The sequence below is a fragment of the Vicia villosa genome, linkage group LG2 (genome assembly GCF_029867415.1).
Source record: "Vicia villosa cultivar HV-30 ecotype Madison, WI linkage group LG2, Vvil1.0, whole genome shotgun sequence".
Taxonomy (NCBI): domain Eukaryota; kingdom Viridiplantae; phylum Streptophyta; class Magnoliopsida; order Fabales; family Fabaceae; genus Vicia; species Vicia villosa.
In genome coordinates this window covers 23,214,131-23,238,731 of record NC_081181.1, presented here as the reverse complement: position 1 = coordinate 23,238,731, position 24,601 = coordinate 23,214,131, and the positions used below count along the sequence as shown (strand labels likewise).

The window sequence follows — 24,601 nt, the reverse complement described above, 5'->3', positions numbered from 1 at the left end:
TAGCAAACTGTGTTGCATATCAAATATGATATAGCTAGCCAGCCACCTAGCTAAATATGTAAACACTTCAGTCATTATTTTTTGTATTGCATATTTACCATCCAGATTTTATCATGGATTTCCAGCATTTACACAATTATCATACATTAGAATGGATAAAAATTACATTAGAATAATAGATTATAGAATCAAACTTCTATTTAAAGATATCATAAAAGATAAATAGGCACCCTTTAGAAAAGGCCATAAGAAACAAGTGGATGTTTGACCATTCACAAATATGACTACTAAAGAAACCTGAAAATCACGAGATTTCTAAGTGAAGCTTCTAATTTGTCTTCAGCAGGACATATCATGTTAACATTAGATGAAATCAATAATTAACTATCTGGTGTTATTATCTTCAAGGATAGAGTTGTCAGTATCGAGTAGAATATTACCATACCAGGCAAAGCATCAGTAGGTTTCATAAAGGTGGGATACAAAGTTCCTACCATGGAAAATGAAGTTTTAGCCCTTATAAATCATAATTTTGTTTCCATAAACTAATTAATGTCAAATTGTCAATTATTTATCACTGGATATGAAGTTGAAAATTAAGATAATGGTTTATGACCCTAAAACATGAATACACAAGAACAGCATGGTATGCAATGTGATCAATGTCAGCGTCCAGAGAGATAAACAAAAATATTGAACTAAGACTGTGCTATAGTGAATTACGTTTATAACGAAAAAGTGTTTTAAACCCTGAAAACCGACTCTAAATTGTAAAGACTTAATTACACGGGCTATGTAATTTGCATTCATGTTCAGTAATATCAGAACTCCAAATAATCTATATACCTATGTTATTGATTAAGAACGACAGACTTCAGAGTTTCAATAAATATATCACTGTCCCCTCGGCCGTTTCCTACCTTGAGGGATCAGGTCACTGTATGACTGCAAACTAACCCCAACATCTTCATCATTTTCTATTCCAAGTTCCTCCTGCAATGTTCAATTACATTAGCCGTGCGGTGATAGTAATACGCACAACACAACAATAAAAAGAACAACTAGAGCAGCGACAGGCCAAGAAAGAAACCTTAAATTCTTTGGGATCCTTAGGTGAGTTCTCAGTGAGGGTGTCCCATAAATCCCTGAACATTCTTTTGCGCTTCCTCCACTGACTTATTTTCTCCGACAACATTTTTTCAACTAACTCGCGTTCTTCTGGCTTCACCAAAGTAACACCTCCGCGTAACTTGTTCAACTTATTCTCCAATTCTTGAACCTGAAGCACAATACAACAGACAAAAACTATATCTTAGTCAAAACATTCCAAATCTGGCAAATCACCAACTCCATTTCAACAACATGAAAATGCACATCAACTACCTCCATTCTCAGATCCACTTCTTTTTCACAGATCTGTTCCAGTGTTAAATTTGATTGCAGCGACTTAATTTCTGCATCGACACGTTACACATAAATGCTCAAATAACGGAATTGTAGACGGTTCAATTAGGTTTTAAAAACATTCTGTACCTGCTTCGACCTCGCTAGTAGCCTTCTTCTGATCTTCAAGCTGCTTTTGCAGATTGGCATTCTGTTCCTTCATCTGAGTGAGCTCGTCATTATTCGGAATTTCAAATTGATCTTGTCGAGCAACGTATATCTTCTGCTTACCATACTCCTTGAACGAAATTTTCCCTCCGTCAGCAAGATTGTCCAAAGCTTTCTGAATCGCGGTCTTCTTCAGGTTGAACTTTTGCAATGCATCCGCTACGTTTTGCGTATTCAGTGGCCGATTTTGCTACTCAAATTTCAAATCAAAAAAATAAAATAAAATCATAATAATAATAATAATTCAACCGATTTTCACCATAGATACACTACAAATACGAAATCAACAGAAGCTACGGATCTTAAAAGTGAGAGATGTTTACCTCGTTGACGAAGTTCAACACGATCGCTGAAATGAAATCAAACAGACGAAAAAGAAGAAAGAGAAGTTCAGTTGATGAAAGGAAAGAAAGAGATACAGAGAGCGATGTGTGACGGTGTGATGAGAGTACCTTCTGCGCTATCGGATTTCGGAGCCATTGCTGAGATCGAGAGAAATTGAGCGGGAAAATTCTGAAACCCTCTTTTGTTTTGTTTACACCAAATTGACAAGGAAATGATGACCTTCTACGACGTCGCTTCATCCGGTTAATGAAGGCAGAAAAAAGTCGATAAATTTTTTTATATTTTGCTTTTATTTCAATCGGATAGGCACACATTATTTGTTTATTTTTGCCTTTAGCAACTTTGTATTTGTTCGATACTTCATTTTCTGCATAAATTGAAGAAATAGTAAAGATTGATAAATTGAAGAAATAGTAAAGATTGATGTACAAGAAGTTGTTTATAAATAAAAAGAAAAAATTTGAGATGGATGGATATATAATTTATATTGTAGAATTTAAACTTTTGTTGCGATAATTATACATAAACGAAACATAGTTGACATGTATCGAGTCAATCCATTAATGCAAGGCAGGGGATGTTGATAAGGAAAGGCTAACATGGTTGAGGGTGCATGGTATTCCATGTCATGCTTGGACGTTTGATTTTTTCGAAATGATTGCTAACAGGGTTGGCAAGTTGTTGCACCCCAAAATTTGCCCACTTATTTATTCCCTAATTGACCCTCACCTTACATTCATGTGCATACCTCATCTAGGCCATTCATCCATTACATTCATCCATATCATTGTCACTGTTCAAGAAAACTGATAAAAGGGAGCTGAGGTTGAGAAAATTCTTGGTTAAGAAGGATCAGATTTGAAGTCCGATTGCAGAGCCTCATTCCCATTGAAGTCTTTCTAAAAACAGGGTTTCATTCTCTCCAAGTCAAAGCTCCGGTTAAAAGATACAAATTTCAGATTCATCAGGGCTTTCAAACTAGGGTTTTGACCAAAGTCAACCCTATTGACTTTTTGGTCAAGATTTAATCAGTAAATGATTGTGGATGCGAAAATATGGTTGTCTTGAAGAAATATCATTCACTGGAGCATAGTTGGTTGAAAACTGATGGAGAATAAGATCAGAAACTGTTTAATCGGGAGATTATCTAAATCGGAAAAATCAGGAAATATTGACTTTTTGGTCAAAGTCAAAGTCAACTGTCAAATGTTGACGTTTGGTGGAAAAAATCGGTCAAAGAAAAGTCAACAAAATAAAATAAAATCAAGAAATTGTCAAAGTTGCCATTTTTGGAAGCTATGCTAAAAAAGGAAAGTTCTCACACTTAGAAAATATTTTTGACATTTTTGGCATGATGATCAGTCAATTTCAAGCATACTTTTCACCTAGATCCAGGATTCAATTTAAAACAAGGTCAACAACAAAGTTGTTTATTTCATATGAATCTACAACTTTGTAGTTGGAGGTTTTCTCATTTGCATTCTAGATAAAGAGATATGGATGAGAGAAGTTGGGTGTTCATAGTAGTTGAAACCAAGGTTGCATGGCAGATTTTCAGGTCATGACCAGACATTTCATCAAACATGTGGCATGCCAAATTTCAAGCTGATTTTAGAGATATACAAGTGTGCTATGAACGGAATCTTGGTATACTTATATTCCCCTCCATGTGCTCTATCCAATAAACAAAGAAACAAGTCAATTGGACAAATATTGAATCATATATGAAGCTTCAAAGTCACTGCCTCGCAAGTCTCAAGTCAAACATCCGGCCAGGCCAAACTCTGAGTCACACGCAGTCATTTTCTTAAACAGGTGGTGCGCCAAATTTGAGGTCGTTTTTCAAGCTCCACAAATCTCCATGTTGATAAAGCATGGTGTCAAGTTATTCCCTTCCATGTCTTCTTTCCAACGGGCCATAGATTGTAGAAGTTGGATATTTGTGGATTGAGGTAGAGTCATTCAAAGTTGGGTCCTGACTAAGCCATATCCTTGCCATGAATGTGAGGCCAATCTAAGGCAATGCGCGCAGACATTATGCAAAGGTATATTATCATCTTCCAGTACAATTTTGGGTGATATGCCAGCTATATCTTAAGGAGACATCAACATCAAATCTCCTCCCTTCCATCTCCTCTCCATGTTGATATCAAACTTGAATCAATTGATGAGCCACAGCCAGAGATATAGGAGCTTAAAGTAGGCATCAAGAGTGATTACAAGCACAGGGCAACAACGATTTTGTTGCAGCATGTACATGAACACACCACAATCACCACTTTCCATATTCCACCATGCAAAGTCTGATACGTAAAAAGCTCACCACAAACATACTCCAATTGAATAACCCTTGCTCACTAAGTCTTGGAAAGGAAAAACTACACTACAAGTCCCACTTCACACATCCACAAAAAAGGGAGTTCCCACACTCCCTATATAAAATACACTCTCACGCATTACTCTCCTCTCCAACTTCACACTTTCATTTTTCTCATCACTCTCATCCTTCCCCTCATCTTCTCATCTCCACCACCTCTAATCACCACAACCAACTCTCCCCCAACTAACTCCGGCCACCGTAACAGACTACCCTAACTAACTCCGGCCACCACACTTCATCACCCCTATCCTCTTTCACCACCACATCTTCAACCTCCATCACCATCGTCATGCACTAAGCATAGCAACCTACCTCCTCTTCTCCGTTCAGCTTCGTGACCACTACAATCAACCTTCAAAGCACATCAGTATCCTTCGTTTTGTGGTTTCAAGCAAGATCTAATCCTCCCGGTTTCTGAGTTTACTTCACAGAATCTGTGATTCCCTTCCACCGCTCGTTGTTGTCAAGATTCAAGAGTTCGAAAGGCTATTCGGAGAATTCTCTCTCTGTTAGACTCAAGATTCGCACAGGTAAGCCTCAAACCTTTCTCAGCATCTTAGCAACGTGTAGAGTTAACATTGTGTACTTTTGTGATCGGTGAATATGTGAAATTGTATGAGTCTTTGAGTTGTTTCGTTCGCTGTGTAATACCGGTTATTCATGTATGTGGATATTGGATTGAAGTTGTGTGAGCTCTTATAATCGTTTAGATGTGCTTAGCTTTGATTTAGGTGAGATCTTTGAAGGTTAAGGTTTCTGAAACGCCCTCGGTTAGAATGTTAGAGAAAGAATTAATAAAAACTAATGTCAGATATGGACTCAGCACGAAAAAACGAGTCGAACGGTGTTTGTATGGTGAATTTTTGAGCGAGTTTGAATTTGCTCACGGTGGAGATTCGCCGGAGAAGACGACCGGAGCCCTAGCTCCGGCGTCTGTGTTGCTGCATGGTTTTGGTTATGTTAGGGTGACGTGGCAGTCTCCTATTAGTTCTTGTTCCCATTTTTTTTCTATTCTGTATTTTGCTTAATGATTGGAGAATGTGGTGTTCATTTCTGATTGGCCGGGATATGGTTTTGTCATTTTGTGACTTAAGTATAAAGATGACCAATTGATACTAGTTACATTGTCACGTTACATTTTGCTCACCATATGATAAATAATGCATGCTGACTGATTAAAAAAAATGAAATAAAATGAACAAGATGGAAATGGGCCACGAGCTGGCTCTTTATCCTGGGCCATAGCGTTGTTTGCTTTTCACACCCCCTGTTCTGGCCCAAATGTGCATTACCCTGAATTAGTTCAGCTTTATTTTACTAACTCACCCCATGCCGCTGATAATAAAAATACAATAGTTCTTTTTTTTCTTTCTTTTCTTTCTCCATTGCTTGTTATTTGAATTTTGCCTAAATGAAATGACAAAAATATTTTCTTACCAATTAGAATTTTTAGGAATAATTGTTTTGATTAGATTTTTAGTAGTAGAATTTCTTTGAATTTTGGTTGGTTATTAAGTAATAAAAATAAGAGTTTTTAGTTTTAATTTTTGAAAATAGCTTTGACATGAATAAAAAATAATATTGTGTTTGTAAATATTTTTCTTGTGAGTTTAGATTTTAATTCTTTCTTTTTGTGAATATTTTCATATTTTGAGAAATGTCTAAAATGCCCCTAGTTGTTAAAAGTTGACTTTAGTCAACTTAAACAACTTTCTTCTTAGTTAATTCCTTTTAGATTTTAGGTTAGCTCTTAAATAAGAATTAGAATAACACTAGGTTTAGAAATTAGGCTAGTCCCCCTTTTTTCATTCTTTTTCTTTTTACAACATTAAAACACTTAATAAATACTTGAAATAAATTCCCTCTAAAAAATACAAAGAAAACATCTAAAACATTAATAAAAAAGTGAAAATCATTAAATAGGGGATGGAAGCTTGAATCTCCCTTGCTTAAGGGAATCATTCGAGTGCTTGGATCTTCCTTGCTTAAGGGAACCATCCGAGCGTAAGTTCCCGATTTCTAAAAAACACAAACCAAAGGGTAACTCGAGTTTCCCTTGCTTAAGGGATCCATTCGAAACACCCAAACTCTCTTCTGTCTCTCGCCCTCGTGGCATTCTTAAGAACATGTTGAATCCATTCCATAATTAGGCGTATAAGTCTCCAAAGGTCGAGCATCGTGGAGTGCGACTTTAACCTCTGTTCAACTAAAAAACACAAAACAAATGGAAACTATGGAGCCGAACTACGGTCGCTCTGATTCCTTGTAAGGGATACGTAGGCGTTGGGTCGCGGGGCCTAAGCGAGCACACTTGTAAATAATTCCTTCTTTTCCCCGTGTTTATTTTTGCATTCATTCGCATTTAGGTTTAGACATTAGACACCCTTTAGATAGAAACAAACATAGGTGGATACCATCGAGTACGATGGGCGTGAGGGGTGCTAGCACCTTCCCCTTGCGTAACCGACTCCCGTACCCTGTTCTCTGGTCGCAAGACCCTGTTCTTATTCCGAGTTAGGTTTTCTGATATTCCTTTCCCTTATGGGATAAATATATTAGTGGCGACTCTGATTTCATTTTTCGCGGTAACGACACTAGTATGTGTGCAGCGATGATAATACTTTGAATTCTGTAAACATGTATATAGCCAGAATCTTGATTAGAACTTCTACGTGTTCGATTTTAAATGAGTCCTTCGAGGTTATGATTAATGGAACTGCTTTTCAAATCAAAATCGAGGAAGATTCTTTTGGGCGTTAGAGGATTTCTTTGAATCATAAGGTGGGGAAGGCGGTTTCAAAGAGTTCTTCTAATGACTCTGAGAGGGAATGGCTTAACGAAGATGATAACTTTGTTGAGGACAACGTGGTTGATCAGTTTTCAGTTTGTTCAGCCTCAAGTGAGGAACTTGATATAATTGATAAGGGTAGGAATGTTGTCATAGATTCTATAGATGTCGGAAAAGGGGCATCTCCTTATAACTTAGATGATCAAATTGGTAAGGATTTAGGTAAGGAGGATGGGAGCTTTGATGGAGCAGTTGAAGCGGTTAAAGAGGCTAGACAGGCTGTTGCAGAAGGAATTTTGAAGGAGGACAGCCAATCAGTGGACACTTTTTTCAAACTGAAAAAAGAAACAGCTGACTACGATGTCGAGAATCAAATTTAGGAGTGTTTATGATGTTGGTATTCCTTTTACTTTGAAAAGGATAAGGCGTAAAAATAGGGTTCTTAAAGACAGTTCAGAATCTATATCTTCTTTTGGGCCGGTTGAGATCATATCCCAGGAAGCAAGTGTGAATAGTTTCTGCAAGGAAACAAATTTTTCTCAGATTCCTACTGGTTCGAGGAATTTGGTTGAGGCATCATCGGCATGGGCGGTTTTGTGTGGGGGATGCTTGTCTGATTCTAATATTGTCCAATGTAACTTAAGATTTAATCAACTTCAATCTAAAGTTGGGGAAAATTGTGGTCTGCTATTGCAAAGTATGGTGTCGTGAATCAAGGAGGGGTAAGGGATTATAAAGAGAAAATTGATGAGATGGAGAAAAGGATAGAGAGAATAAGCAGCCGGAAAAGGAGAATCTAAAATTGTTGTCATGATTATTGGATCGATGAATATAAAGGGTGGAGGGAATTTGCTAAAGAAGCAGAAGGTAAATTCTATTATTTCTCAAGGGAAAGCAGATATTTTCTTTATTCAAGAATCTAAGCTGGAAGTTGTAGACAGTGATATTGTTAGTTGTTTTTGGAGGAAGGTGGATGTCGGGTGGTCTTTTTCTAAATCTCTGGGAGCCTCCAGAGGTTTAACTGTGTTATGGAGGGAGGGGACTTTTGATGTTATTCATAGTTTTGCAGGGGCTGGCTAACTCGGTATTAAACTATGGTGGAAGGGTAAGAACTATTATATTGTTAACGTTTACTCGTCGTGTGCTCTGAATCTAAAACGAAAATTGTGGAGGGAGCTATTGAGTTTGAAAGATAAATACTCAGGTAGGGAGTGGGTTATGGGAGGAGACTTCAACTCTACTAAAAATGAAAGGGAGAGGAAAGGGTGTTTAGTGGCTCGAAGTTTGGAGATGGGGTATTTTTCTTCTTTTATTGAGGAAAATAATTTGGTTGATATCCCTTGTAGTAAACGTTATAGTTGGTATGGTGGCGACGGTAGGGCCATGAGTAGAATAGATAATTTTTGGTGGATGAAAGGGACATTTCTGACCATTGTCCGGTTTGGCTTATTATTAATAAGGAAAACTGGGGGTCTAAAACCGTTTATGGTGAACAATAGTTGGTTTAAGAATAAGGATTTCATCTCTTATGTGGAGCAGGTATGGCGGAATATTAAGGTTGAGGGCAGAGGAGATTTATTTTTAAAGGAGAAGTTTCAGATTCTTAAAGGTTTTCTTTGGAGTTGGAATTCGGAAGTGTTTGGGAAATTTGACTTAGAGATTGAAGTAGACAAGAAGAAGTTAAATGAGGCGGATGAATTGTTATCTTTGTGTAGAGAGAATCAAGTGGAAGGTGTGGTGACCCTCAAAAGTGAGGCTACGAGGCGTATGTGGTTAAATTTGAAAATCAAAGCGAATATGTTACTTCAAAAGGCTAGAGTGAAGTGGGATACGGAAGGTAATTTGAATAGAAAATTTTCCATTATGTCAGGAAATCTAGGCGTAGGAGCAATTATATTGGTCATATTCAAACGGAGGCAGGGGTGTTGGAGTCGGTAGGGGAGGTTAAGGAGGAGGTTAGGAGGCATTTTGAGGAGAAATTTGTGGAAAGTGACCCTTATCGACCTATTCTTGAAGGGGCTGATTTTAAAATTCTTTCTCAACATGAGAGGGAGTCTTTGGAGGTTCCATTTTCTCAATCGAAAATTAAAGAGGCAGTGTGGAGTTGTGAGGGATCGAGGAGTCTGGGACCGGATGGGTTCAACATTTTATTTATCAGAAAATGTTGGTATTTTTGAAAGAGGGCTTTTACTGGCGTGTTCATGAATTCCACGCTAATGGTCATCTTTCGAAGGCGATCTCTTCTGCTTTCCTTACTTTGATTCCTAAGAAGTCTAACCCATGTAATCTTGATGAGTACATGCCTATTTTCTTGGTGGGTTATATCTATAAAACGTTGTCTAAGTTGTTGGCTTTTAGATTAAAAAAGGTTTTGTACTCTTTAATATCAAGTTGCCAAACAGCTTTTGTTCCAGGAAGGATGCTTCTAGATGGAGTTTTAATTGCGAACAAAGTAGTGGATTATGCGATGAAATACAAAAAGGGGTGTGCTTTTTAAAGTTGACTTTGAAAAGTCTTATGACAATGTGAGTTAGGGGTATTTAAGGTTTTTATTAAGAAGAATGGGGTTCGGGGAAATTTGGATTAAATGGATGGAAGCTATGGTATTCACGAGTTGGATGTCGGTGTTAGTAACTGGTAGTCCGACTAAAGACTTTAAGGTTGGTGGGGGGCTTAGACAAGGAGATCTGTTGTCTCCTTTTTTATTCGTTATTGTTGCAGATGGACTTGCAGCTCTTATTAGGCAGTCTGTTCAGTGTAACGATTTCTCTAGCTTCTCAGTGGAAGAAAAATGTGACGTTGACGTTTTACAATTCGAGGATGACACTCTACTGGTGGGAAATGGGGATTAGAATCAAGTTTGGGCGTTAAAGGCAGTTTTGAGAGGTTTCGAAGTGGTGTCGGGGTTAGGAGTAAATTTTCTCAAGAGTAGGTTAATTGGGATTAATCTGAGTCAGCATTTTCTTTTGGCAACATCTAACTTTCTTTCATGCAGGATCGAAGACAAGACTTTTTCTTTTCTCGGGATTCCCATTGGTGCTATAATCCGAGAAGGGCATCGTGGTGGAAACCTCTTGTGTTGAAATTGAAGGACAGGTTAGCATGTTAGAAAGACATATTCCTTAGCCTCGAAGGTAGGATTACTTTGGTAAAATCGGTTCTTTCAAGTCTGGCTATTTTCCAACTTTTGTTTTTCAAGGCCCCGATTTCAGTTTATAGAGAAATTGAAAACATTCAGAATAAGTTTGTTTGGGGTGGCTGTTCGAATTTAAGGAAAATAAATTGGCTTCGTTTGGAGCATTTTTGTTTGCCTCGTGGGAAAGGAGGGTTAGGTTTTAAACGGTTCAAAGAATTTAATGCGACTTTACTTTTCAAATAGTAGTGGAAAATAGTGCAGGGGATTAAGGCGAAGTGGACGGAAGTTTTGATCGCAAGATACGGTAACATAAAACATTAGCTTTTAACCGGTATCAATTCTATTCCGAGCAAGGTTAGTTCGATTTGGTGGTCTGATATTCTTGTTCTCGAAACTAAGTTGCAGAATGATTCTTTGCTGCAGAATTGTAGATTCGAGTTAGGCAGCGGGAATGATATTCTGTTTTGGAGTGCAGTTTGGTGCGAAAATACGAGATTGATGGATGTTTACCCGATTATCTTTGAGTTGAGTCAAGCGAAGGAACCGGTGGTTAGTTCCTTGGGTTGCTGGACTGAGAACATGTGGGTTTGGGGCTGTTTTGGAGTTGCTCAGACAACTCCTGCTACCGTCTTAGCTACTGTCACAGAGTTAAAGGATCAACTGTCGGAGGTTTTTCCGGAAAGGAGGACGACTGGTTTGGTTGTGTGGCAGCCGTATAGAAGGACGAGTTATTCTACCAATAGTGGATACAGTTTGTTGACAAGGGATTATGAAGGCCCGATGTGGGAAAGTGATGCGAAATTGGCGTTTGATTCTATTTGGAAATCAAATGTTTCATATAGGATAAAAGCTTTCGAGTGGCGATGCTTGTGGAATAGACTCCCTACAAAGTATCTTTTAGTTCGTAGAGGTATTCCCTTGTTGACCAATGAGCAACTTTGTGTTTTTTGTTTCGTAGAGATCAAAACTTTAGATCATATTTTGTTGGGTTGTTCCTTTTCCAAGTTAGTTCGGAAACAGGTGTTCTTATGGTGTGGTTTCTTTTTGGATTTGGGCGTATTAGTGTGGAATAGCTTGAAAATTTGGTACGTTGATAGTAGAAAGTTTGGTGTGAAAAAAGGGAGAGATAGTCTTTTGTGGATGGCGGTGTTGTGGGGCATTTGGTGCCTTAGGAATGAAATCATCTTTAATGGTGCGAAAGTATCATTATCGGATTTAGTTTGGGATATTAAATTAAAGGTTTGGAAGTGGTTTTGTAGTGGAAATATTTCTAATTCCAAATGTAATTTTTATGAGTTTTGCAAAGCTCCGTTGTATTATCTTGGTTAAGTTTCAGTTGGTTAGGAATGTTTCCTTTTGCTGAGCATTGCTTGTGTTTCGTTTGTAAGCGGGTTCGAGTACCCCTAGTTCTCATTTAACGAATTCCTTGCTTATAAAAAATCCATTAATGCAATAGAAAATTATTAATAGGTAAATAAAATTTTAAAAGATGACAAAATCTAAATTTAGTATATCTTAATTCGGTATCTTTTGTAAAATCATATTAACGGGTAGTTATATACATTTCATTTTAGTCGAGGATAACGATATTTGAGGAGAGGATACCACCTAAAATCTATGTGCACCGTCCAACAATGCTTTGAACGCTTTTATTATGCTTGGACTGTTTCTTCTGGACACTTCAGTCCCAACGCATGCACATGCGTGGTTAATAACACTTTCTAGACTTTCTTTTTATATGAGGTAGACAGCACAGTCTAGAATACTCCTTTGTTGGCCATAAGGAAACAAGTCACGAATAATGTTCTGACATCCTATCAGACATTGTCTTCGACTTCAAACACATCTTCTTAGAGTAAGATGGTAAGACTTGGCTACATTTAACTAGAACCTCATAGTCTCATAAGAGCAAGGCTGACTACCTCTTGTAGTAACATGTCCCCGCATGTTATTACGCATTGTCCTCATAGGATAGTAACATCCCCATAGGATTGAACATTTCAAGTTCTAACCATACCAATTAATTTATTGACTCCCCCTATCATGGACAATCAAAGCTCTGGCTGCCCAAGCACTTCAAACCTTCACTCTAGAGAGCAATCAAATTTTTACTAGTCCTAAGGGAATAACTCCAAGCACCCTGAGCTATTCATATGACATGGACACCTCTGATTCTTGCCCTTAAACATCCACAACAAGTATCATGACCTTTAGAATAGGCAACAAGTACCATAAGATTCAAGGTCCCAAATCTCTTCCACAGACTATTATCAGCAATAATGTCACATCATCATTCGAGACACCAGCTTCAAAAACTCAGTTCTGGTTCTTGAATCATTATACCGAGGACTTATTGTGTAGTGAAGTCCTTTAGGAGGCTCAAACAAAAATTATCACTATTGCAACATGCGAGAGAAATAACCTCTTAATCATTTCCTGACAACCTTAGGTCAGAAAGAAGACTTGCACACCCTTCAGATTTGTACCCTGACTCTGTCATGGTTGTTCATCTGTTACGTGCTCATCTTCATGCAATCAGCAGATGATATGTTTCACTTCCTTTAGAGATACAATCAAATGATAAGACTGCCTCTAATATACAAAAACAGCAAATGGCATTGTTATGCACCACTTGAAGTGAGTGGATTCTTCAACAAGGCCCATAGCCACGTTAGTCATTCCTGATTTGGTCAGTTACTTGACCCTTAATCCCATCCTGAGTTAAATAAACTTCCTTATTTGGAGAAGCAGAGAACTGATGTGATGTTCAACCATCCGTTCCGACATTATCCTAACTTTCAGAATGTTGCTACGGTTCTGGAGATGACTTCCATAACAACCTACCCTTCTTATAGGGGATCCAAGAGAATCAACCATTTGTAGCTGATTAATCCTTCAAAGACCATATCTCATATGCACAAAGCATAGACCTCCTGTTTGACTACAAGATGTTTGGATGCCATTTTTCTGCACCTTTAGAAGAGATTCCCTCTAATAGGTATCTGAAGCAGATTTCAACAAACATGGAATTAACTTGGTCTTTACTAGTCATGAGTAGACTCTAAATGCTAAGTCTACTTCTTCAAAGCACAAGGATCCACGACATTCCTTGTACTACCACTAATTCATTATGTGAGGACACCACATAAGTGAACTCAAGCAATAAAGACAAACACTAGGAAATCCCAATCCTTTGGCGATAACACGAAATTATATAGTATATTTGACTTAATTGTCGTAAATAATGTTAGTATTTTCATTCAATTAATTTACTTTATTTTAGTATTATGCCGGTATTTATCATTGTTTCAGGAATTATATCCATGCAAGAAGTATTTTCCAAAAGAAGAAGAAATGAAGAAATAATTGATCCAAAAGCAATTAAAGAAGAAAAGGGAGGTGATATAGCAAAATTGGAGGTGCAAAAAGCAAAACGAATACAAGAAGCACATTTGAGCCCAGCAAAAGAATAGGCTGAGACGCCCTTCTCCACAAGGCTTGAGACACCCGTCTCACAAGCCCAAACAAGTTGAGACGCCCGTCTCACAGTCTCACAAGCCCAATGCTGGTGGCCCACGTCTCCACTTGAGACGCCCTTCTCCCTAAAGCTGAGACGATCGTCTCACAAGCCCAAAAGAAGAGGCCACGTCACCATGAAGAGACATCAGTCTCCAACTATATTTTCAATTGAAGACCCACGTATCCGTTTTACACTCCACGAACCAAGTAAAAAGAAACTAACCTTCCTATATTTGAGGAGAAAAACGAGTAACGAGGGAGAACGAGGAAAAATGCAGTTACCACAAGGACATTATATAAAGGACTAAACATTCATGTAAAAGGGGTTGGACCATTTTTAGTCTCAGCCAAAGTTTCTCTCGTCCAGTTTTTCCTAATTTCAATTCCAGCAATATTTTCCAGCATTCAAGTTCAAGTTATTATTTTCCTTCTTATTTTCATAGTTTTAGGCAGATATTTATTTTCTCACAATAGTTTCTACATCGGAAACTATTGTGTAATTTTGACTGGATCTAACCTTACGTTAGATCATAGTATTTTATTTCCTTGTTTTTATTATTATTTGACCAAAGCATTTCAAGTTCAAGAATTAATTCAAGTATTATTTTCAGGTTTCTATCATTTATTTCATTTATAGTTTTATATTTCTTGCTTATAAATTATTGAATATGTCTAAATATATGAACTATGATTGTTTATGCATGTTTAATTCAATAAGTATGTTTAGCTAAATTAATCAGGTGTCGGTATGTAACTCAATCTAGCCAAAGGGATCCGAAATAAACTGGCCTAAATATTATTTTATCAAAAATTACTTTTTCTGGTTTTAGTATCTAATTGAATTTATTAGAAGGTTAGAAAATCAACAGAGCAGAAGTTTGAGTTTTAAAAACTGGACTAAGATTAGAAATCAATAAAGCGAGAGTTTGAGATATTTAACCATATAGTGGACACTTGACATTAGTTTCAAGGACAGCGAGAGCGTATTAAAACTAATTAGATTTTTATTCATTTTCAAAAAGTGTTTTTAAACTCATCGGGACAGCGAGAACGTACGTTAAGGGATTACTAGCATAATCTAAGTCAACAGAGCAAGAGTTTGAGATAAGGGTTTTTAAATGAATAATATTTGCTGAAAAAGAAATTCTATTAATTCTGTTATTTTCAAAAAGTGGATTTAAATCTAATGGGATAGCGAGAGCATACATTACGAGTTAGAATCATGGTCTGATTCAATAGAGCGAGAGTTTGAGAAGAAGACTTTTTTATTAACAGTTTAATGAAGGATTTTTGTTAGATTAAAAACCAGACCAATATGTTGCACCCCAAAATTTTCCCTCTTTATATGTGCCCTAAGTTATAAAGGACGTTTATTTCGTCATTCAGAATTAAAGAAAATTAATAAAGTGTTACTATTTTTCAACGGAGAATTCGGTGAGACAAGTTTTGTTATTGGTTATCATCTCAAGTTTTCTCTTCAAGTATTGTGCATCTCAAAGAAGATTGGGTTTGTATCTCGTCATAATTGTGTTTGTTAATTGAGGTTCATTGGATATCTTTCACTAGATTCCTCAAGATAGTGTTTTGGTAAAGAGCACCAAATGAAGAGGGATTTTGTCAAAAGAATTGAATTATAAGAGACGCAAAGATGATGTTATGATCAAGTTTGATGATACTTATTGCCTACAATGTAAGTTTGATGGAAGAATCGAATTGATACGAGTTCATGTCATGGATTCAAATGATTCAAATTATCCAATGGATTAGTTTTGTTTAAAGCACGCAAGTTCGAAAGATCTATTCATTTGATGGCAAGTAATAAGATTACGAGTTTTGTTCAATTGAATCATTGGAAAGCATAACTCAAGTTCGGATATCGTTCACAAGTTTTAAGTTCTCTTCGAAGTTTCAAAATCCAAATGTTCATACATTTCAATCCAAACTATCATTTCATGTTCAATAGCATCATTCATCAAAACAAAAATCCATACTACATAATACTCAAAAAACAAGCCCATTCATGATTCAAAGTCGATTCAATTATACAAAAGTTCAAATCCATTACAAAGAAATTACAACAAAAAAGAGGCCTATTGTTCTAATGCCCAAAGGCCTGCTGCAGCAAAAAGGAGAACTGAACCGAGGTCATCCTGTGGTCAAAGTTAACTGGTCGAAAGAACCGAAACTGGGCAGTAGAAAACATGTTCATAAAATCAAGAGACTGCATCAAAAGAAACCAGTTGCAAAAGAACCGAAATAAACCGAACAAAATCTCAGTTTACAAATAAACTGGGTCGGCAGAGCACATGTTACAGGAACAAGAAATCTGATAGCAAAAGAGGGGGGATAACAGACTCATAACAAAAAGACGAAAATGTAACAAACTTTTACCTCTCTCTCTCTCTCTCTCTCTCTCTCTCTGAATTGAAGCATCAACCTTCACACTGCCATAACTCTCATGGTCCTTTCCATTCTTCCTCCATCGATTATTCTTCAACCTCTTAACCTTCTTCAGACCTTCAATGACAAAACACTGGGAAAAATCTTCATCGAATCTTCTTCTCCATTGAATTCACCTGAAAAACCTTCCATCGATCCATAACAGAAAAAGGAAAAATCAAAGAACGAACCTCTAACCGATTTCTCTCAGCTTGAAATTGAATCAATCACCACTCTTCTTCATCATCTTCTTGACATCACCAACCTCTCTCTTCCGATCACCAATATTCAATCTCTGCATCTTCAAGAACAAATACCTCCATCACATCATCTCCTTCAATCTTCAACATATCTGCTTCACCATAACAACACGAAAATGTTTCAGCAACACAACGTCATCACCTCCGCTACGTACAACAACATCGCAACGCATGAACGCAGCAACGAAGACACATCAGAATTCAAGAAATTGAAAATCAAGAGGAAGCTTGAGAAGAGAAGAGGATCGAAAGCAAGGAACAAGAATGCGTGCACCTGGAATTCAACGCCTCTAGTGTTCTGTTTCTCTTTGCCACCGATGAAACCACTACTCCGACCGGTAAGCTTCAATTTCTTTTCTCCTTAGTCTTCTCGCATAATCTTTGTGTGCCATGTTGTTCTATTGATCTCATTGAGCATAAACCCTGCATCATTATTTTTATGGGTATGTTTAATTAATGACACCCAGTGGCGGAGCCAAGGCCCGACCAGGACGGGCACTTGCACAGGCTCTTGTTTCTCAGGTAGCCTCAAGCTCCAACAGTACACACTCAAAAATGGTCTGGTTCAGTTATGATTTCTAGCAACAAGGAGAATAATATACAGCTTTCAATCTTGCTCAAAAAGTGTTCGATGTAATGGCTCCACTGGTTGCTTCTCTTTTCTTCTTATTCAGTTTTGATTTTCTTAGGATGTTGAACTGTTATACTAATGATGATGCAGCCCGTGAATTAATTATTTTGTTGCCGTTATCGTTGTTTTAAAACTCACACGCCACATGTTCGATGAAATGTATAGGTCGATTTTTTGCTTCTTTCCCTTGTTTTGCTTATACTTCTTGGTTCTACTTCTTGCTGACTTCACATTTCAGCTATGATTTTTGATTTATTTTAGGTGCTACTTCTTATTGACTTCACATTTCATATACCGTTGTGTCACATCTGTTTTTGTAGTAATAGATCGTAGCTAAATGAATTATAATGATGCTGGTAGAAAAATAGTTTTATGAATTTCTTAGTCTCTTCTATGCTGTTTAATATGAATATCTGCACTGCAGGAATACTGATCATGTTCTTGCATGGTTAAAATGAATTGTGCTGCATCTTATTGAACAAAGTTAAATTGGGTCTTTGTGCTGCTGATACACAAAAACTTAACTCTGGCTTATATGTTGGCATGTTATTAATGACTTGTCTATTGTATTGTGGTTATTGTAACATTGGTTTTTATGGCCACACCCTTTGAAACACCCATGTGCTTATGTATAAAGGTCCGCAACAATAATTTGAGTTATTGTCATTAGAGTTTTTGATAACTCTGTTATTACAACTCAAACTGTGATTCATACTTCATATTTTAAAATTATGATCCTGTCATGTTATACTTTTTAGATGGATATTAGTTCATTACAATTTGTGTCAGGAACTTGAGAGGATAACTGATTATTAATTGTATTTTGATAAGATTTTACTTGGTTCAAGATTTCCTTAATTTTCATTGCTCCTCAATTTTGACTAGCAGACATATGTTGGATATTATAATGTTCTAATTTGTTGATCTTTCTCATGAGACTTTAATTCTTTTCCTATAGTGGATATGTAATATTATTTGTAGAAAACTAACCGATTCATTAATAAGAATTGACTTTGTTCTGTTTTCCTTTATTTGTAGTTTGTGACTATCATAGGATGCTCTTTGTTCTTTAAAATGCTATATATACACTACTTCCCTATCCCATAATATATCTTTATATTGTATCTTTATAAGTAGAAAATAAGAGTCTAGAATGTTTAACATGAAGTTGCACTTCATGATGCTAAGTGGAAACACATAAGAAAAAGACAATGAGATCTTATGTTGATGTTCTTACCCAGAAGGATGTTATTGTGCTAGATCTATCTAAGGTGTTTCAAAGTTTGGGAAAGGTTGAATCCAAGTCAGTGAGAACATTTCACCTCTGCAAAGACCCGACACAAGTAAGTTTAGACCGGATCAAATTATTACCTCTATTCATAACTCATTATATGGAAACTGTAATTTGATAGTTGAAAGGTGGTAGCAAATTTTTGCCCAGGCTTTATAATTTTCTGGCTCGGCCACCGATGACACCCTCATGTCATTTTATCTTATTCCATAAATAAATGACTTAATATATTATTGAATAAGGTAATATTATGTATCACAAAAAAGATAATAAATATGTTATCACTAAGACACATACCAAGAATGTAGACTTACAATGACACGTTACATAATATACCTCACAAGGTAATAAATAGACTAATTTATCTATCTTGCGGTTAATAGAGACATAGTTACTCCATTCGTGGAAGATGTTTTTCCTTCAATGACTACATTTTGAGCCAAGAAACCAGGTTCGTTAGGTTGAGGTAAAGTAATTTCACTACCTAACATCATTACTACAGAAATCATGTCTGGCCTATCATCAGGAAAATGTTGCACACATAGGAGACCAATTTGAATGCAACGTAAAACTTGAGGTAAAATACACGAGTCTCTCAAACCATCTTCAATCAACTCATTTGGAATGCCTTCTTTCCACAATCTCCATGCCTAAAAAAAGTTCAAAATAATTTTTTATGCACTACTTTATTTAAAGAAAAATTATTGTGTTACATGGTACTCACATGCCATATAAGATTGTGATCCTTTTCATAGTGCTTTACTGTTCCATTTTTCTTTCCACATATAATTTCTAACATCAATACTCCAAAACTGAAGACATCTGATTTTATAGAAAAATGTCCATGAATAATGTATTCAGGGGACATATAACCACTGAAAAGAACCAAATAATAATTAGCTGGATGATAATTTATTTATATTTAAATATTTATGATGATATAAGATACTTACTACGTGCCAACTATTCTCCTTGTTTTTCCTTCTACTTGATCACCTCCACACATTCTAGCCATTCCAAAATCTGAAACTTTTGGATTCATGTCACCGTCTAGTAAGATATTACTCGCTTTGAGATCCCTATGTATGATCCTTAATCTAGAATCTTGGTGAAGATAAAGAATTCCTCGAGCAGTCGCATTCAAGATGTTAAAGCGCATAGACCAATCTAATAACTTACTTTGAATTGTATCTGTCAAGTTCGAAAATAATTTGATTAGTCATTTCCTTCTAAAATATCATATAATAAATACTTTACAAGAAACACTAACCAAAAATAAAATAATCGAGACTTTTATTTGGCATGTATTCATAAAGAAGCATTTTTTCCTCTCCTTCAATGCAGCAACCAAGAACCTTAACAAGATTTCGATGCTGCAATTTAGCACATAATATAACTTCATTTTTAAATTCTTTTAATCCTTGTCCTGAATTTCCAGAAAGTCTTTTCACTGCAATCACTTGTCCATCATGCAATGTAGCCTGAATTTCACAGTTAATAAAAAATATATCAAATTAACAATAAATGATTTAGTTTACTTTTGTACCTTTTTATTTGACGTGTTAGAAATTTACCTTATATACTGGTCCAAAACCACCTTCTCCTAACTTATTGTTGATTGAGAAGTTATTTGTAGCCTTGTTTATTGTAGCAAAATCATAGATAGGAAGTTCAAAATCTTCAAGTACACCTTCATTGTTCTCTTGTGTCCACATGATTTTTTCTTTGTCCACTTTTGTTTGAAAATGAGATGTCAATGAAAAAAGTGAAATTTTGATTGAGAATGTATTGCATAAAGCTCAAGTTATTACTTTTATGAATTAAATTGTTTAGCAAGAAAGTGATGGGATTTTAGTTCAACATATATATTATCTTAAACAACTCTATCTGATTTCTAATTGATTAGATAAAAGGTAGTTCGCTGTAATACTTCCCATTAAGTTTAAAGATTTGTATTAAAAACTCGGGTTAAATATATAAAATCTCCTGTAATGTTAGTGAGTTTTGTTTTTAGCCCCTGTAAATTTTTTTTCTTGCAATCAGCCCCTTGTAATTTCTAGATTCCCTTAAGGACCCTTCTGACTGCCACATAGCAGAAAAGATTCTCTCTTGTTGCCTACGTGGAAGTCCACGTGGATTTTTCACTTTAATTTTAAATTATTTTTAAATTTCACGTAGAATAAATAAAATTTAACCCTTAGTTCTATATATATATATATATATATATATATATATATATATATATATATATATATATATATATATATATATATATAGGGGACGACTCAAGTGAGAACAGTTGGTTATTATGAGAAATGAGAACAATTAATCACGACCATTAAATTTTGATTTGTTGATTTTAATGAACTGGATTGGTTTCTCTTTCTATGTTGATTTAAAATAAATATTAAAGATCATAGAAAGAGAAACCAATCGACTTCATTAAAATCAACAAATCAATAAAAAGAGAAACCAATCCAGTTCATTAAAATCAACAAATCAAAATTTAATGGTCGTGATTAATTGTTCTCATTTCTCATAATAACCAACTGTTCTCACTTGAGTCGTCCCACATATATATATATATATATATATATATATATATATATATAGGGGACGACTCAAGTGAGAACACTTGGTTATTATGAGAAATGAGAACAATGAATCACGGCCATTAAATTTTAATTTTGTTGATTTTAATGGACTGGATTTGTTTCTCTTTCTAGGATCCTTAATATTTATTTTAAATCAACATCGAAAGAGAAACCAATCCAGTTCATTAAAATCAACAAAATCAAAATTTAATGGTCGTGATTCATTGTTCTCATTTCTCGTAATAACCAAGTGTTCTCACTTGAGTCGTCCCCTATATATATATATATATATATATATATATATATATATATATATATATATATATATATATATATATATATATATATATATATATATATATATATATATATATATATATATATATATATATATATATATATATCATCTTGCTTTCTAAAAAAACCCATAATTACTAAAAACGGTTCTTAGGTGTTGTTTAAAACCATTTATGGAGTGCTTTGAAAAATTGGTGAGTTAAACATTTGTGTTCCGATCCTACTAAATCCAGTGCCAATTATCACTGTACTAAGATAACTATTTCCCTTTACGTAGCTTTAAATATTTCAATAAAAATATAATTAAACACAATTATAAAAAGCGGAAATATGCTAAATTTATATTCTTAGAAATAATTAATAAGAGAGTAAATATTTAATTTATTTAAATTTTAATTTCTTTTTTAATTGGATTAATGAGGTGATTGTGATTATGAATGAGAAAGAAAATATTATATTTATTGTGCTTAATTGTGTGTAAAAGAATCTCTTAAGTCTGTGTCTATCTAAAAAATTTTCTTGTAGAATCCAAATTTTACACTAGTCTAATGCATTAGTATGTACATAAACATAAACATTAGTATCTTGTGAAATATAAATAGCTTTATAGTCAAGAAATTTACCTTTGTACTTTGTTTTGGTTACATAAACATAAGAGATTGCCAATATCATCACAAGCACAATCGAAACTGTGATTGAAACCGCCAAGAGTCTCTTTTTTCCATGACCATGTTTAGTATCTACATTGATGAGTTAATAGAAAAGTTAGAAAGAAAATCTAATTACTCCAAGATAATGAAAGGATGGATAAGTACTGAAAGTTTTACATTGTTATCTAATAAAAATTCATCAATCTGTTATGTTATTAAAATTTTTTAAAATATAAAAATCATTAAAATTTTTTAGAATAAAAGAGTGGTTTAATTGGTTATGATTGGTTGGCATTGCATCGTCCATTTTCTCTGAAATTGTAAAAAAACTCGAAAATGTTTACCAATATCTGAAGCGTGAGTTCGAACATATAGATCTTGTCCAGTTAAAGAAACTCTTAAATCCTTTAGATTTCCAAACCAAACAGAACAACCAGTGCCTCCTCCAAGTGAGTTTAAGTATGTATATGCTGTGCAAGAACAATTCTCCATGCATTTGGCCTTACAATTTTCAACTGTCATCTTTCCATCAATCCAAGAATTTGTAGTATCCGGAGTTTTGATCCCAACATAATTCCGAAATCCGTCTCTTCCTTTGACTCCACAACTCCAATTTCCACTTCGCACACATCCTTTTGTCCAATCCATCACATTCCAATGTTTGGGTGATTTCGGCTCATATCCATCTAAACATTGACACATTGGAGATCCATCAATAATGCAACGTCCATTATCACCGCATGCATTATAAACATCACAACTATCCTGTGGAAAAGATTGGTAACCATTCCATGTTTTTGATTCAGGAACCCAAAGGACGCGGAGGCGAACAGAAAGAGTTTGGTTCACAACTCCTATGGTGATCACAGATTTATTCTTGAGTGTGTACATATAATACACTTCATCTTCATTGGTGACAGTTTTGTAATCATAAAGTGGATTTTTCTTTATTCCAACAACTGCAGTAGACTGAGGACCCGTCAATGGTCCCGTTCTGCTGTATTTCGTTGAGCCCTTCCACATAAAGCCTTCAGGATTGTTAGTAACTACCATTGCGTAACTTAAGTCTCCGGACGACGGATCATCCCAACTTTTCCATGACGTAAGACGTCTTTCAAGACCGGTTTTAAGGTTAGGTCCAAACTTCATTTCAGGCATAAATGTATCACAAGGGTAGTCAAAACTCTCCCATAGAAAACTTGTTTCCATTTCATTTCTAAGTACTAGATTTCCACTGTCCAAAAGTTGCGCGATAGGACTCGAAGCCTTTGTGTTTGTTGACCATAGAACAAGAGATTGATTATGGTTGAGAAGCAGGAGTTTTCCTTCTTTACTTATGATCAACTCGCCGGAGTTATTATCTTTGAGTGGATTGTCACGGTTGAGAACCCAAACAACTCTTCTAACTGGGATATTCTTGTACCATAGGCCTACATAGCGGTTTGATGAGCTACCTGGACTGAAGAAACCTAACTCAAAGCTTCCATCCTTGGAAATCAAGGTTCTGCCATCATCAGGCAGTGGCGTAGATTGGGTAATGGTATCGGTTGCAAAGGAAGTTTGAGACAGTAAAAGTAAAAGCTCTGTAATAACAAGCATGGATGGAAGAATGGCCATGTTACTTTGATAGGTATATTTTTGTGATTACATGAACTAATTAATATATATATATAGCTGTCCATGGATGTGCCTATCTTTGAGCGTAGTTACTTCAAGATGGAGAAATTTGTAAACATATTTTATGTTAATCTTCACCGGCAATGTCTACTATATTGTTTGTTGAATTATTCTGGGTGATGGCTGAGTTAGGTGTTGAATCATCATTAAGGGTCTATGGAATTTCATATACACTCACCACGTGACTATCCATTCTATTATTCTCCGAAAAGCCTCCACCATATATATTATGTAGTAGTAATAATTTTATTATTCATGGCCATTGACATTTTGCTTTTTTATTTTTTATAATTGACTGTACTTTAGCTAACATTCGTTGGCAAAGTTTTTTTTATAATTTGTTGACTTATCCTCAATACAACAATATGGAATTATTTTGGATATTTACTAAATCTTTAATAATAATATTTGTTCCGTTCTAAAATTAGAATTGAAGTGAGGATTAGAAGCGATGGTGGATATGAGCTTCTGACATGGTAAAGTAGGAGGACTTGCAAGGTTATCACTTCAACGCTCAAGTCAGTATGTGAGAAATAAGAGTGAAGTGAAATTGAGTTTGAAACTTGTTACCTCAATTTGACGCATTCTTTATAAATAAAGAGGGAGAAATAACGAATTTGCTATTTTTTAAAAGTAAATTGTCGAGAGTCGTTGGATTCACTTGCAGTTGAGATCCTTTGTTATCATCAGAATGATAATTCTCGTGTGGTGAGTAGATTGTGGAAGAAGTGTGGTTCCTTCATAGTGGTAGGCCGGGGTCGATATATATGACCAGCTTAGATCAATTTCCCCCCAAGCCCTTGCTTGTGCGTATCAAGACAAGAGTTTGTTACGTCAGCCTCGGATGCCGACCACTCTAAAGTTGAAAGAATTAATATGACACAAGTATGGCGATTGTTCCATTTCTTTTTACGAATGCACCTTTTCGATCCTAGGTCTTCGCCTAACCTTCACTGCCTTTAAGATAAAAGTTTTGAAGGATT

At 35.5% G+C, this 24,601-nt stretch overlaps 2 protein-coding genes across 2 annotated transcripts; both read right to left on the bottom strand.

Moving 5' to 3' along the window:
* Positions 1 to 693: 693 nt before the first annotated feature.
* Positions 694 to 2,225, bottom strand: LOC131646012 (homologous-pairing protein 2 homolog). The gene is made up of 6 exons (XM_058916190.1): positions 2,064 to 2,225; positions 1,935 to 1,960; positions 1,534 to 1,801; positions 1,384 to 1,454; positions 1,091 to 1,279; positions 694 to 993 (listed from the first exon to the last, which is right to left on the bottom strand). Exons 1-6 carry the CDS (start codon positions 2,089 to 2,091, stop codon positions 895 to 897), a joined length of 681 nt encoding a protein of 226 aa, XP_058772173.1. The 5' UTR covers positions 2,092 to 2,225; the 3' UTR covers positions 694 to 894.
* A 16,465-nt stretch (positions 2,226 to 18,690) lies between these two features.
* On the bottom strand, positions 18,691 to 23,780 carry LOC131646011 (G-type lectin S-receptor-like serine/threonine-protein kinase At4g27290). The gene is made up of 7 exons (XM_058916189.1): positions 22,286 to 23,780; positions 21,915 to 22,031; positions 19,975 to 20,132; positions 19,671 to 19,881; positions 19,354 to 19,591; positions 19,125 to 19,275; positions 18,691 to 19,050 (listed from the first exon to the last, which is right to left on the bottom strand). The coding sequence occupies exons 1-7, from the start codon at positions 23,556 to 23,558 to the stop codon at positions 18,766 to 18,768; spliced, it is 2,433 nt and encodes an 810-aa protein (XP_058772172.1). The 5' UTR covers positions 23,559 to 23,780; the 3' UTR covers positions 18,691 to 18,765.
* Positions 23,781 to 24,601: the final 821 nt, after the last annotated feature.

Excerpts from the sequence above, each read along its gene's own strand:
- LOC131646011 (XM_058916189.1), bottom strand. The coding sequence starts at position 23,558 with ATGGCCATTCTTCCATCCATGCTTGTTATTACAGAGCTTTTACTTTTA. Across the intron at positions 20,133-21,914 it reads AACCAAAACAAAGTACAAAG|TGGACAAAGAAAAAATCATG; the intron begins GTAAATTTCTTG and ends TTCAAACAAAAG. Across the intron at positions 19,051-19,124 it reads ATCACAATCTTATATGGCAT|GCATGGAGATTGTGGAAAGA; the intron begins GTGAGTACCATG and ends AACTTTTTTTAG.
- LOC131646012 (XM_058916190.1), bottom strand. The coding sequence starts at position 2,091 with ATGGCTCCGAAATCCGATAGCGCAGAAG. Across the intron at positions 1,802-1,934 it reads TGTTGAACTTCGTCAACGAG|CAAAATCGGCCACTGAATAC; the intron begins GTAAACATCTCT and ends AAATTTGAGTAG. Across the intron at positions 1,280-1,383 it reads AAGTGGATCTGAGAATGGAG|GTTCAAGAATTGGAGAATAA; the intron begins GTAGTTGATGTG and ends ATTGTGCTTCAG.